General features: G+C 29.6%; 1 protein-coding gene across 4 annotated transcripts in view; it reads left to right on the forward strand.

Moving 5' to 3' along the window:
* LOC127790096 (uncharacterized) overlaps positions 1 to 12454 on the forward strand; it is a 129848-nt gene that overhangs the window by 110008 nt on the left and 7386 nt on the right. The window contains exons 1-2 of one of the 4 annotated variants that reach the window (XM_052319383.1): positions 10968 to 11310; positions 11966 to 12176. The exons of 2 other annotated variants lie outside the window; for them this stretch is intronic. In XM_052319383.1, the coding sequence (XP_052175343.1) occupies positions 11143 to 11310; positions 11966 to 12176 (379 nt within the window). In that variant the 5' untranslated portion in view covers positions 10968 to 11142. Of the gene's footprint in view, positions 1 to 10967; positions 11311 to 11965; positions 12177 to 12454 lie in introns of those variants that run through there. One more of the 4 variants, XM_052319381.1, reaches the window with a different exon arrangement.

Genomic DNA, 12454 nt, shown 5'->3' on the forward strand with positions numbered 1-12454 from the left:
TGTTCTGCTCCCAATTTAGCTTCAATTGAAGCTTCAAATAGCAGAGAAATTTGGCCAAAAGCATGGCTAATTTAACCTTAAAAATCGTGAAAAACAGAAGGCAGGAGAGCAGCAGCGTGGGTGCACTAGCGCGCCACGTGGCCTCGCAATTGGTTGGCATTGGCACCCCGAAACGATGCCGTTTTGGCCACCCCTTGCCGCCCAAAATTATTTTTTTCTTCCCCAGCACGCGCAGACTTCCCCCAAGGCTCGAACCCATGTCCGCTTCTCACCCCTCGCGCGTGCCAACTGCCTGCTCTAACTGCTCTCCTTTACATATATACACACCTTATTAAATTTAAAGTAATCCTCTGCAACTTCTAGAGTTTACATTTTAACCCCATAATTTCTGAAAATTGCCATATACACCCCAAACTCCCATTTCCTTTATTACACTTGTACCCCAAACATTCCTAAAAATTCACCTAATTAATTCCTTTATTATTTCCATAAATATACCTAAATAATTTAATTAATTTCCCGTTTTCTCAAAACAACATAAACTATTATTTTTCCTTCAATCCCCAAATACCCGATACTTACCATTTCTACAACACACATAATCATTAATATTTCTCTCAAACCCACAAATATTTGATAATCACCTTATACGTAATAATCAATAATTATCAACTATTCACTAAATTCTTCAATTCCAATAAATCCAAAAATTACGCCAAATGCAAAATTTAATAAGCTTTAACTACTCCCAAATTATCGGAATATTACGCACTTCCTATTTCACTATTAATAAAAATATGTACATACTCTCGAGAATTATTATTTTCCTAGCAAGCGAGTCATTCTTACATTTTCCAAGGATTGAACCCTGTACCTCCCAACCTCCAAAAATTTACACGCGAATGCATGACTAGCTGATCTGAATGTCTCATTTATTTATTATGAGCATAAAATATTTTTATTGTATTTTTGTTTAAAAATTCCAGAATTACATTTGCACCCCAATATTTTTCAAACTTATTTTCAAAATATGTTTGAAAACTCATTCTAAATTTAATTTGTAATTTCACGTTTTATTAATTTACAGCTTAAGAACGAAATATTCTCTCACTAATTTTGAATTTAATTGAAATTTTTATAAATTATATATTTAACTATGAAAATTTTCATTTTCAAGTCAATTTTTAAAGGGAGAAATTCAAAAATAACCCAAAAGAAATTTAAAAAATTGTTTTTAACCACTTTCTAGTAAAAAAAATGTTTTTGACAAATCAAACAAACTAATTGCACTCTATAGCCACTTTTATGTGAGATGCTTAAAATATCCTTAATGAGATTTTAAATTGGAAAGCCCACATTGTCCTTATCTTCATTTACCAAAATATCCTTGTCTGTTTCATATTGTCTTTCTCTTCTCTCTCATCTTCCAACGTTTACGTTACTCTCTTTCTCTCTATTCTCAAACCATTCAAACTCAATCATTCATTATACATTCAATTTTTTTGCTTGTTGGGTCATTTAACAATCTTCATCAATCACAACGACCTCATTGAAATCCCATTCAACAAGATTCTATCTCTCCAACAAACAATTTCACTGACTGAATCTCTAAGGATTGATTTCATTTTTATTTGTTTTGTTTTGTGATCATATTGCATATAAAGGCTATGTAGTATGATTGTGGTAGTGAATAAAAGATATTTTGATAGATATTATTCCAAATCTATACTGATTTCCATGAAAAAATAATTTTTTAAAACTACACAATGTCATCGAGTATTGTGGGGCCACAAAACCTCATTTTTTAATAAAAATGAATTTTTGATCTTTTTTTTTTCTTGGACCATGGGATTTTTCAAAGTTACCCAATAAAAAATGATGTATTTTTACATTTTTTGACTTAATTGAATTTATAATTCACAATAAACAACAATGAAATGATAATAAAACACAACCAATGCATAATTAAGTGTTCTAACTACTAACAACATTGGATTAAATTGATGTAATGATTATAAAATTTATCCAAAAATACAAGTATAATTTTTAAACAATAATTTATTTTTTGGACCATTGGATAACTTGGAAAAATCCCATTGCCAAAAAAGAAAAAAAAAAGATCTAAAAACCCATTTTAATAAAAGAAATCGGGTTTTGTGGGGCCACTAAACCTAACTTTTTAATAAAAATGAATTTTTTGATCTTTTTTTTTTTGGGCCATGGGATTTTTCAAAGTTAACCAATAAAAAATGATGTCTTTTTACATTTTTTGGCATAATTGAATTTATAATTCACAATAAACAATAATGGAATGATAATAAAACACAACCAATACATGATTAAGTATTATAACTACTAACAATATTGGATTAAATTGATGTAATGATTATAAAATTTACCCAAAAATACAAGTATAACTTTTAAACAATAATTTATTTTTGGGACTATTGGATATCTTGGAAAAATCCCATGGCCAAGAAAAGAAAAGAAAAAGATCAAAAAAACCATTTTAATAAAATAAATCAGGTTTTGTGGGGCCACTAAACCTGCTTTTTTAATAAAAATGGATTTTTTGATTTTTGGCCATGGGATTTTTCAAAGTTAACCAATTAAACATGATGTCTTTTTATATTTTTTTTGGCTTAATTGAATTTATAATTTATAATAAACAACAATGTAATGATAATAAAACACAACCAATACATGATTAAGTGTTCTAACTACTAACAATATTGGATTAAATTGATGTAATGATTATAAAATTTACCAAAAATACAAGTATAATTTTTAAACAATAATTTATTTTTTGGACTATTGGATAACTTGGAAAAATCCCATGGCCAAAAAAGAAAAAGAAAAAAAAAGATCAAAAAAATAATTTTAATAAAAGAAATCGGGTTTTGTGGGGCCACAAAACCTGGCCCCGGTTTGTGGGGCCACTAAACCTAATTTTTAATAAAAATGGATTTTTTCATCTTTTTTTTTTTTTGGCCATTTTGATTTTTCAAAGTTAACCAATAACAAATGATGTCTTTTTATATTTTTTAGCTTAATTGAATTTATAATTCACAATAAACAACAATGTAATTATAATAAAACACAACCAATACATGATTAAGTGTTCTAACTACTAAAAACATTGGATTAAATTGATTTAATGATTATAAAATTTACTCAAAAATACAAGTATAATTTTTAAACAATAATTTATTTTTGGGACTATTGGATATCTTGGAAAAATCCCATGGCCATGAAAAGAAAAAAAAAAGATCAAAAAAACCGTTTTAATAAAAGAAATCGGGTTTTGTGGTGTTAGGGCCCGCTCTCGGATTACCCGCTAGCATAGGAAATCCGTGAGAATGTCCATTTAAGATAGATACAGATATAAGACCTCAATAAAAAATTTGCCACAAATTATTTTTATTCCATATTTGCTCACTATCAATAGGAGCCAAAAAATAACATTATACATCATTCTTTACATTATAAACTTGGGTTTACAACCCATACATTTTTAAAATGAAAGGGCATCAATGCTTTAAATACAAATTGAACCCGCTAATCATGCCCTCAACTACACCCATGGATCTTTGAGGCCGGGGCATCTCGATACACATCTAATCTGAACTCGCCCAAAAAATAACTATCTTCCATTACCTGGAATGACAAAAGAAACAACGTGAGCCACAAGGCTCAGCAAGTATATAGTAAAGGAAAGAATCCATAGAATGATATGTGAATGCATGAATCATTCAGAGCCAAAGAAAACCATTACCCAACATCCAGATACCCATTAGTTCCATGCCTTCTGAACTGGACAACAACATCCTCAAGGAATACACTTGCTTGTGGATCATCAAACCCATATTTCAAAGTGAGCCATAAGGCTCGACAAGTATACATATATAACACTGGACACAAGAATAAAGGGACGGACAACAAAAATAGAGTATGCCCAACTCCCCAATACAATACAATTTAAACCCATCCTTTCATTCTTATTAATAATACCATTCCATAAGAAAACATATATTACAACAAATGGAGCAATAAGGTTAAGGCAGGGATAAATCACAGTGGAATAGACCCGACTTCCCAAGTACGAGTAGCATATCCCCTTAGTTCCCATCATTTAAATCATTCCCATGCCATTGCCATTATGCATTTTATGCATCGTTTCATTTCTCATAGATATATAGATCTCCATACATTGCATTGGCCCACACAGCCTTCCATATACATGGATCACATTGGCTCTCAAAGCCCTTTATTCACATGCATGAATGCATACATATATATAAAAAAATCAATTTACCACCCAGTGGCTTGAGCATCGCTTACCGGGCTATATGACCATCTCACCCGCGTCAGGCGCTCTTTAGGATATCATTTTCTCACCTTACGGTACATAACTGCTGCGCAAAATAATAGGTGCGCTAATAATAATGCCATGTAGTGCTCATGAGATCTCACATAAATATAACACACATGCTCCATTATAGAAATGTACACATCATGAACATCATGCACATTTAAACATTTTAATAACATATTCACTCATGAGCCCATTCATGCACATATGCATATCTTCAATCACATCCTTGCATGGTTATTTCATTTTATTTAAGGGTAATTATTTATCTAGAGTTATCAAGGCATCCCCATGAGACTCCATGGACATACCCACCAAGGATATTTCTTAACAATCTCCTAATTGATTATTATTATACTACCTCATGCAAGTTAATTGTATTTTTATCTTATGAATCCTATGTATTTACATATATATATATATATATATCTTCAAACACATCTTATCATTTAGAGGATTGAGGGATATTTAAAGGAGCATTTAAAAACAATTTTACCTTAACACTCTCACTTGATTTTGGGTTAAGAAAAGCTTTAATCAGCTCAAATTATATCCAAAATATATTATATTATATATCAATTCGAAGCCCGCGAAGTCTATTTTATGACGTTTCAAACGGATCACAATTCTGAGTTCTACGTCAAAAGTTATGGCCGAAAAAGTGAAACATGCGCAAAGTAGTCAAAGCTGCGGCCGAGTCGACTCGGCGGAAATCCGAGTTGACTTGACCTCCTGGGCGAGTCGACTTGGCTGAGAACGATCAAAAAGGGCCCAAAAAGCTTCCAAAAACCCTCAAAATAACCAATAAACACCCCAAAACAAACCCAAAACCACCCATGGCTAATCTCTTAACCCCCGAGTTGCCATTCCATGAAATAAAGATGGGGAAAACAAGCCCCAACGAGACTATCACAAAGACCAGATAAAGTTTTGAAATAACAAATGGTTTGAAGAAAATATATAACCGATTCCAAATACTTTTTAACCATAAGAAAATAATAACCATGAGGCATTCAACATCACAATGGAAAATGAAGCAAGCTTGTACAAAATAAAATAAATGTGCAAGAGGAACTTGCCTTAAAAGAAAATTGAAGAAACTCGCCTGGATGCCAAACGATCCATCTTCTTGAAGCTTCAAATATTGCAACAAAAATGGAAGAAGAAGAAGAAGAAGGGAGAAGGGAGGGCCACGAGAGAGAGAGATTGGGAGAGGAAGAATGTAGTCTCCCAACTAATACCCCCCCACAATGACCATTATGCCCTTCACCTCACATACACAACACAAAATATCCCATGCCCCTTATGGACATTTTACATTTTTCTTATTTCTTTCTCAATTTCTTTATCAAACCAATTTTGCAAATCTCCATTTTACCCTCACCTTTATCAATAAAGCAAGGACCATTTGGTCACTTTGCATTTTACATTTTATTTATTCTTTTCTTTTAATCCACATATTACACAAAATACATACATATATTTCCATTTATTTAAAAACAACCATTATGCATATGGGCCTAAACCCAAATTAATAGCCCAACACATTCTTAGGCCCAATGGGCATTCTTTTCAACTTGGGACACAACCCATTCCATTTCAATTTAATTAAACATATCACAATACACATGGGCTTAGGCTCAATTAAATAAAATGACCCACTTCCATTTTAGACCCATGGGTTTTCTCTAAGTCCATCACTTCCATTGGCCTTAAACATTTGGCCCAAGCCCACTTCCATTTAATTTAAACACATATATTTATTTACATATATTTGCCACATAAAATATTACTCACATTTAATTTAATAGGAAAAATTTCTCAATTCTCATAAATAGAATATTAATAACTCCTAGACCCATTAACGGGTCGTTACATGTGGGGCCACTAAACCTGCTTTTTTAATAAAAATGGATTTTTTGATTTTGTTTTTTGGGCCATGGGATTTTTCAAAGTTAACCAGTGAAAAATGATATCTTTTTATATTTTTGGCTTAATTGAATTTATAATTCACAATAAACAACAATAGAATGATAATAAAACACAACCAATACATGATTGAGTGTTCTAACTACTAACAACATTGGATTAAATTGATGTAATGATTATAAAATTTATCCAAAAATACAAGTATAATTTTTAAACAATAATTTATTTTTGGGACTATTGGATAATTTGAAAAAATTCCATGGCCAAGAAAAGAAAAAAAAAAGATCAAAAAAATCATTTTAATAAAAGAAATCGGGTTTTGTGGGGCCACAAAACCCGGCCCAAGTTTTGTGGGGCCAAACTTGATTTTTTTAATAAAAATGAATTTTTTGATCTTTTTTTTGGGGGGGGGGCATGGGATTTTTTAAAGATAACTAATAAAAAATGATGTCTTTTTACTTTTTTGATTTAATTGAATTTATAATTCACAATAAACAACAATGGAATGATAATAAAATACAACCAATACATGATTAAGTGTTCTAACTACTAACAACATTGGTTTAAATTCATGTAATGATTATAAAATTTATCCAAAAATACAAGTATAATTTTTAAACAATAATTTATTTTTTGGATTATTGGATAACTTGGAAAAATCCTATGGCTAAGAAAAGAAAAAAAAAAGGATCAAAAAAACTATTTTAATAATAATTGAATAACAAATTTTCAATTATTTAATAATACATATATATTTCAATTTTTCAATTATTTTTATTTAATCCCTTTTATTTATTATATATGTAATATTATTATATATATATTTAATAATAAAAAAATAAAGGGAGGGAACCGAGCGTGGGTTCGAGACCCAACTAGTTATTAAATTATTAAAAAAATAATTATTAAAAATAATTGTATTTATTTGAAAATAATGATAATTTAATAGTTGAAAATTTATTATTATAATTATGATTTGTAATTATTATTACAATTGAAAAATAAAATAATAATCATTGAATAACAATTTTTCAATTATTTATTTAATAATACATATATATTTAATTTTTTTAATTATTATTATTTAATTAATTTTATTTATATGTAATAATACATATATATTTAATAATAAAAAAGAGATGGGGACCACTGTGGGTTCAAGACCCACCCACTTATTAAATTATTAAAAAATAAGAATTAGTTTTGAGAAATAATAATAATACTTCAATAGTTATAATTTTATTATTATAAATATAAGGGGTTTCTCTACCGGGTAAAATAGAAATTCAACTCTTTTGTTTGTTTTGTATTAAGGGTAGTTTGGTAATTTATTGTCTTTATTTTTATTCTTAATTTTTAATTAAAGTGGGGAGTTGAAAAGTCAAAAGTTTGGGTCAAAAGTGATAAAGTGGCTATTTTTTGCAACTATTTGTTTGTAGGGAGCAAAAACTTTTTTTTGTCAAAAAGGGGCTAAAAATGAATTTTGTATTTGTGGGGGATTATTTTTTTGCAATTTCCACATAATGGAATTGCATTTCATGATGAAGGAGGTTTAATTCCACATAATGGAATTCCCTACGAGCGTAGCATAGTTGGTTCTCAAGTAGTAAATTGCACTTAATGATACAGGTTTGAGTCATGACTGTCGCAGTATGGGAGTTTCACCTTCCTGTGGGGGTGCCTCCTATCTGGTGCGTTGTTATGTACTGTGATTAACCCTTTCCAAATGCGTGGAACAGTGTATGGAGGGCTTTTAAAATGAGGTACTTCACCTTTTGCACAAAAAAAAAAAGGGGGGGTTAAAATCATAATCATGTATTGTCTTCCTGGACATCTCCGTACGCATGGACATGTACGGACAATCACAAAAGGGTTGGTTGCCATGCATAGTCATTGCTTTTCTAAAATTATTTTTTTTCACTTCGAATATTTTTAATTTAAGATTAAAAAATATAATAAATTATTATTAAATCGTGATATAATAATATCATATTATCGTGATATTAAAATTGTATTGCATATTTCTCTTTTTTCATCTAGATACTACGCACTATTTAATATTTAATTTTGATTATAGTTATGATTATTTTATAGAATCAATATAATTATTTAGTTAAATAATATATATTTTATAGCAAGTAAAAAAAATAAGAAATTCAAAAGGCAGGATTAATTTAGTGAGGTGTGACTTTTAGTCATGACTTGAAGATAACTATATTGGTTGTCTTGGGATTATCATCCCTGTGCAGTCCTCCATTGACTGTGTTCTCGATTTTGATAAATAAGATAAATCGTAGATGGAGATTTTGTTTCATTTCGTAGGGTAAAAAATCGAACCCACGACTTAATAGTGCAAATCCTAATTTATTGTGATCCAATCATTTGACTTGTGTCTTAAAGACTAGCTATATTAATTGTCTTTGAAGTATGTTTGTATGTTTACTTATACTAACAAATTTAATCCAGAGACTTGATCATGTATTATTTCTAAATAAAACTCTTATTAGTGCTTTCACTAAAACATACATACACGTATTTAGTTTAAGTTTAAGATTATATTTATATTTAAAAATATACATCATTGTTCTTTTGTAATATTTTTGTATTTAAAGATATAATTTTTATAATAATTAAAATATAAAGAAATGAGGAAGAAATGAAAGAGAAAATTAGGAAGAACATAATCAATTTATGTAATTTATTAATTTGGGAGAAATTTATAACATTTTTAATAAAATAAGGAATATTTGTGTCTTTTAGTCAAACTGTAGAGGGTGGCGCATCATTTCTTATTTTATATTTATTGTTAAGGGTGATCAATTTTGTCAATTCAGCATTGCTCAAATTGAATAAATTAAATTTATATTAAAAATTAAATTGAATTAATCAAATAAATGTTCAACCAAAATAAACCAATAAATTGAAAAAAATCGAACCGAGGAAAAAAAAATGATGTTATTTTTGATATTTTAATTAGTTTGATTATTTTAATTTTTTCTTAATATGGAGATCAAATTGAATCGAAATAATTAAAATTATCAAATTTAAAAATTAAATTGGTCTATACTTTGAATCAAATTAAATAAATAATTTTAAAATATTCAATTCAATTATTTTGATTTAAAAAAAAATCTTGTTCATCCCTACTTCGGGGTAACTTTGGAGCTAAGGAAACCCAACGGAGAAGTAATCAGATCACGTAATGCAGCCTTTAAATGGACGCACCAATTTTTGCCACGTGTCATGGGACCACCGGTTCTTTTGGGCTGGAAAATTGGAAAAGGGAGGAGGACTTCGGCGACTCTTTGGTCTTTGGCCCCACCTTCGGCTTCCCTCTTTTGCTTTCCACGCTCTTTCCTTTCTCCACTCTCAAGTCTTGATATTATAATTGCATTGAATATTTTTTATATCTAATTTATTTTAATAATTTAGGCCAAATTACATATGTCTTTTGACTTCGTTAACAATTCGACGAATGAAAAAAATTCAGGACAATAAAAATATGAGTATTATTTGACTTAATATATTTTAAATACGATCAAAAATTCTTTCAAACAATTGTCATTCAAAAAATATTTAGTAAAGATTTAATTCATATTTAATACGTTTAAACCAAATAAACTGGGTAATAAAAGTTTGACATATTATATATATACACACAAATATATTCCTAATAAATAAAAAAATAACTCATTAAACATAAAAATATAATTCTATATTTTTACTAGTAATATAAAATAAGAATTGTTAAGACGATGACAGAAAAAGAAGAGATATGTATGGGATGAATGAATATTAATATTCATTAATATTTAAAGAAAATAGAGAAGATGTGGATGGAATTGGAAATGAAAACTGAAACAGAGACATGTTTCTTTAATGTTGATTATAAATGTATTAAATAATAGAATTATCATAAGCCATTAGCTATAATAATAATAATAAAAAAATCTTACTATTAGAGTCTGCTCACATGATCTTATGAGCAGGTAATGAATTTTTTAGTTAAATTTTTAAAAATTTGGCTAATATGTATTTTATATTTCTTAATTTTAAAATATGTAAATTAATTCAAATATTTTAAAAATACATAAGTATAATACTTTTGATAAAAATATAAAATAATTGACATATAATAAATGAATAATTCGACGAATTGCTAGAAAGGCTTTTGGCTCTCATTCTACTTGCTAGGAACCTAAACTTTTCTCCTATTAACATAGTGGTTATTTTTTAAATAAATATTTCTTTTGAATATGTAAAAATTGGCCAAAGATGTGACAAATTAATCATTTGATGCATAACTTAATTCATTCGTGTTGTGCTTAATTCAAGTAAAAGGGTGATTTTAATTTTTTTTTTATTCTTTTAAGATTAAATTAAAACATCGAAACGAGAAGATGGGTCATATAATAGAATAAATAAGAGAAAATAATTCATAAAATAGTAAATTTCAACAAATAAAATTATTAAATTAGATTTTACTACACGTAGTCAATAACTCTGAATAATTAATTGATCTAAGATGAAAAATTAAATTATCAAATACAACACACTCTGAACACAGAATCACAATAATAATCGAATTGAATTGCGTTTCATGACATGATGGAGGAGGTTTAAACCCTGTCCCTGTCAAAATAGAGAGGGGGGGTTAAAACCGTAATTATGTATCATCTTCTCGGCACATCTCCGTACGCATGGACACGAGTACAAATAGCCAGCAGAGTGCAGTTTGAAGTTAGAACGCAACGTAAGAGCAACGCAACCTGAACCTGGTGCTGTGCTGATCGGACCGGAGTCTGAACTGCAGCGGGTAATCGGATCGACCAGAAAGGGAAATGGCGACACCCAGTCCCAGAGAGCACATAGAGAAAATCAGAAGGAAGACGTTCAAGATCGGGGGGGACGAACCCGACGTGACCAATCTGTATCTGCATCATGCCATCAACTATCTCGCTGCTGAGCTCTACACCAAGGACGTCCACTTCCTCATGGAGCTCATCCAGGTAATTATATATATACATATATTTGTATATGCACCATGCAACAAAAAAAAAAAATGTTCATTTGCGGCAGCCCAAATACATATTTTAGCCGATTTATTTGTACTTTTTTTTAGTTTAGACACTCAAAATTTTTGTTATTTTAAAAAAATAAAAAAATTATAGTTAATAGAAAATTACATAATTTAGGAATATAATTAAAATAATAAAAAATATAAATATATAAATAAAAAAATGTACAACTACAAGAGATAAAATATATATTTTGCCATTGGCAAATGTAGTTGGATTTTTAATTTTTATTGTTGAAAATTGAATATTTAAAAAAAAATGATTTAGTTTTTTTTATTTTGGGTTTAAGATGATATGAAATGGGTATTTATAAAATATTTTTAGTAAATATTTTAATTCATTTTTGTTAATTAGTGATTCAATAATCTTTTGGAAAGGGTCAATTGTGGATACAACTCAAACCTCTCAGAAGGAAGTCTTGGCGTGTTTTTAAAGTTATTGGGGACCAGTGTGAATATGAGATATTTCTGGGGGTCTGAGGTGAAATTAACACAAATTAATGGGGTCTATTTGATTTGATATTGGTGTATTATTATTATTATTATTTATTTATTTATTTATTTTTTTGGTGTATTATTTGTACCAGAATGCGGAGGACAACGAGTACTTGGAGGGGGTAAAACCGTCACTTGAATTCGTGATAACTTCGCGGGACATTACGGCGACCGGAGCTCCGGCGACCTTGCTGGTCTTCAACAACGAGAAGGGGTTTTCCGCTAAAAACGTTGAGTCCATTTGCGGCATTGGATTCTCCACTAAGAAAGGCCAGCGAAAACGAGGCTATATCGGCGAGAAAGGTATCTTGATTTGCTTAACCTAACGTCATTCATTCTCTTAATCTTAATTAATTATCCATGAGAAAAACGAAGTTCATATCCAGATTGAGCTTTTATTCGGTTTCCGTGATGCCGAACGACTGCTGCATTTGTTACTTCCTGCAACTTGCTGAATACAGTTTTGATTATATTGTCTGTGATTTAATCATTTTTTCCCTCGAACAAATAGCTGTAATTTCGAAAGCAAAAACCCTATGCCAAATAGTTTGGAAAACGGATCAGTTTCCAAGCACGGGGTT

The sequence above is a fragment of the Diospyros lotus genome, chromosome 14 (genome assembly GCF_014633365.1).
Source record: "Diospyros lotus cultivar Yz01 chromosome 14, ASM1463336v1, whole genome shotgun sequence".
Lineage (NCBI taxonomy): Eukaryota > Viridiplantae > Streptophyta > Magnoliopsida > Ericales > Ebenaceae > Diospyros > Diospyros lotus.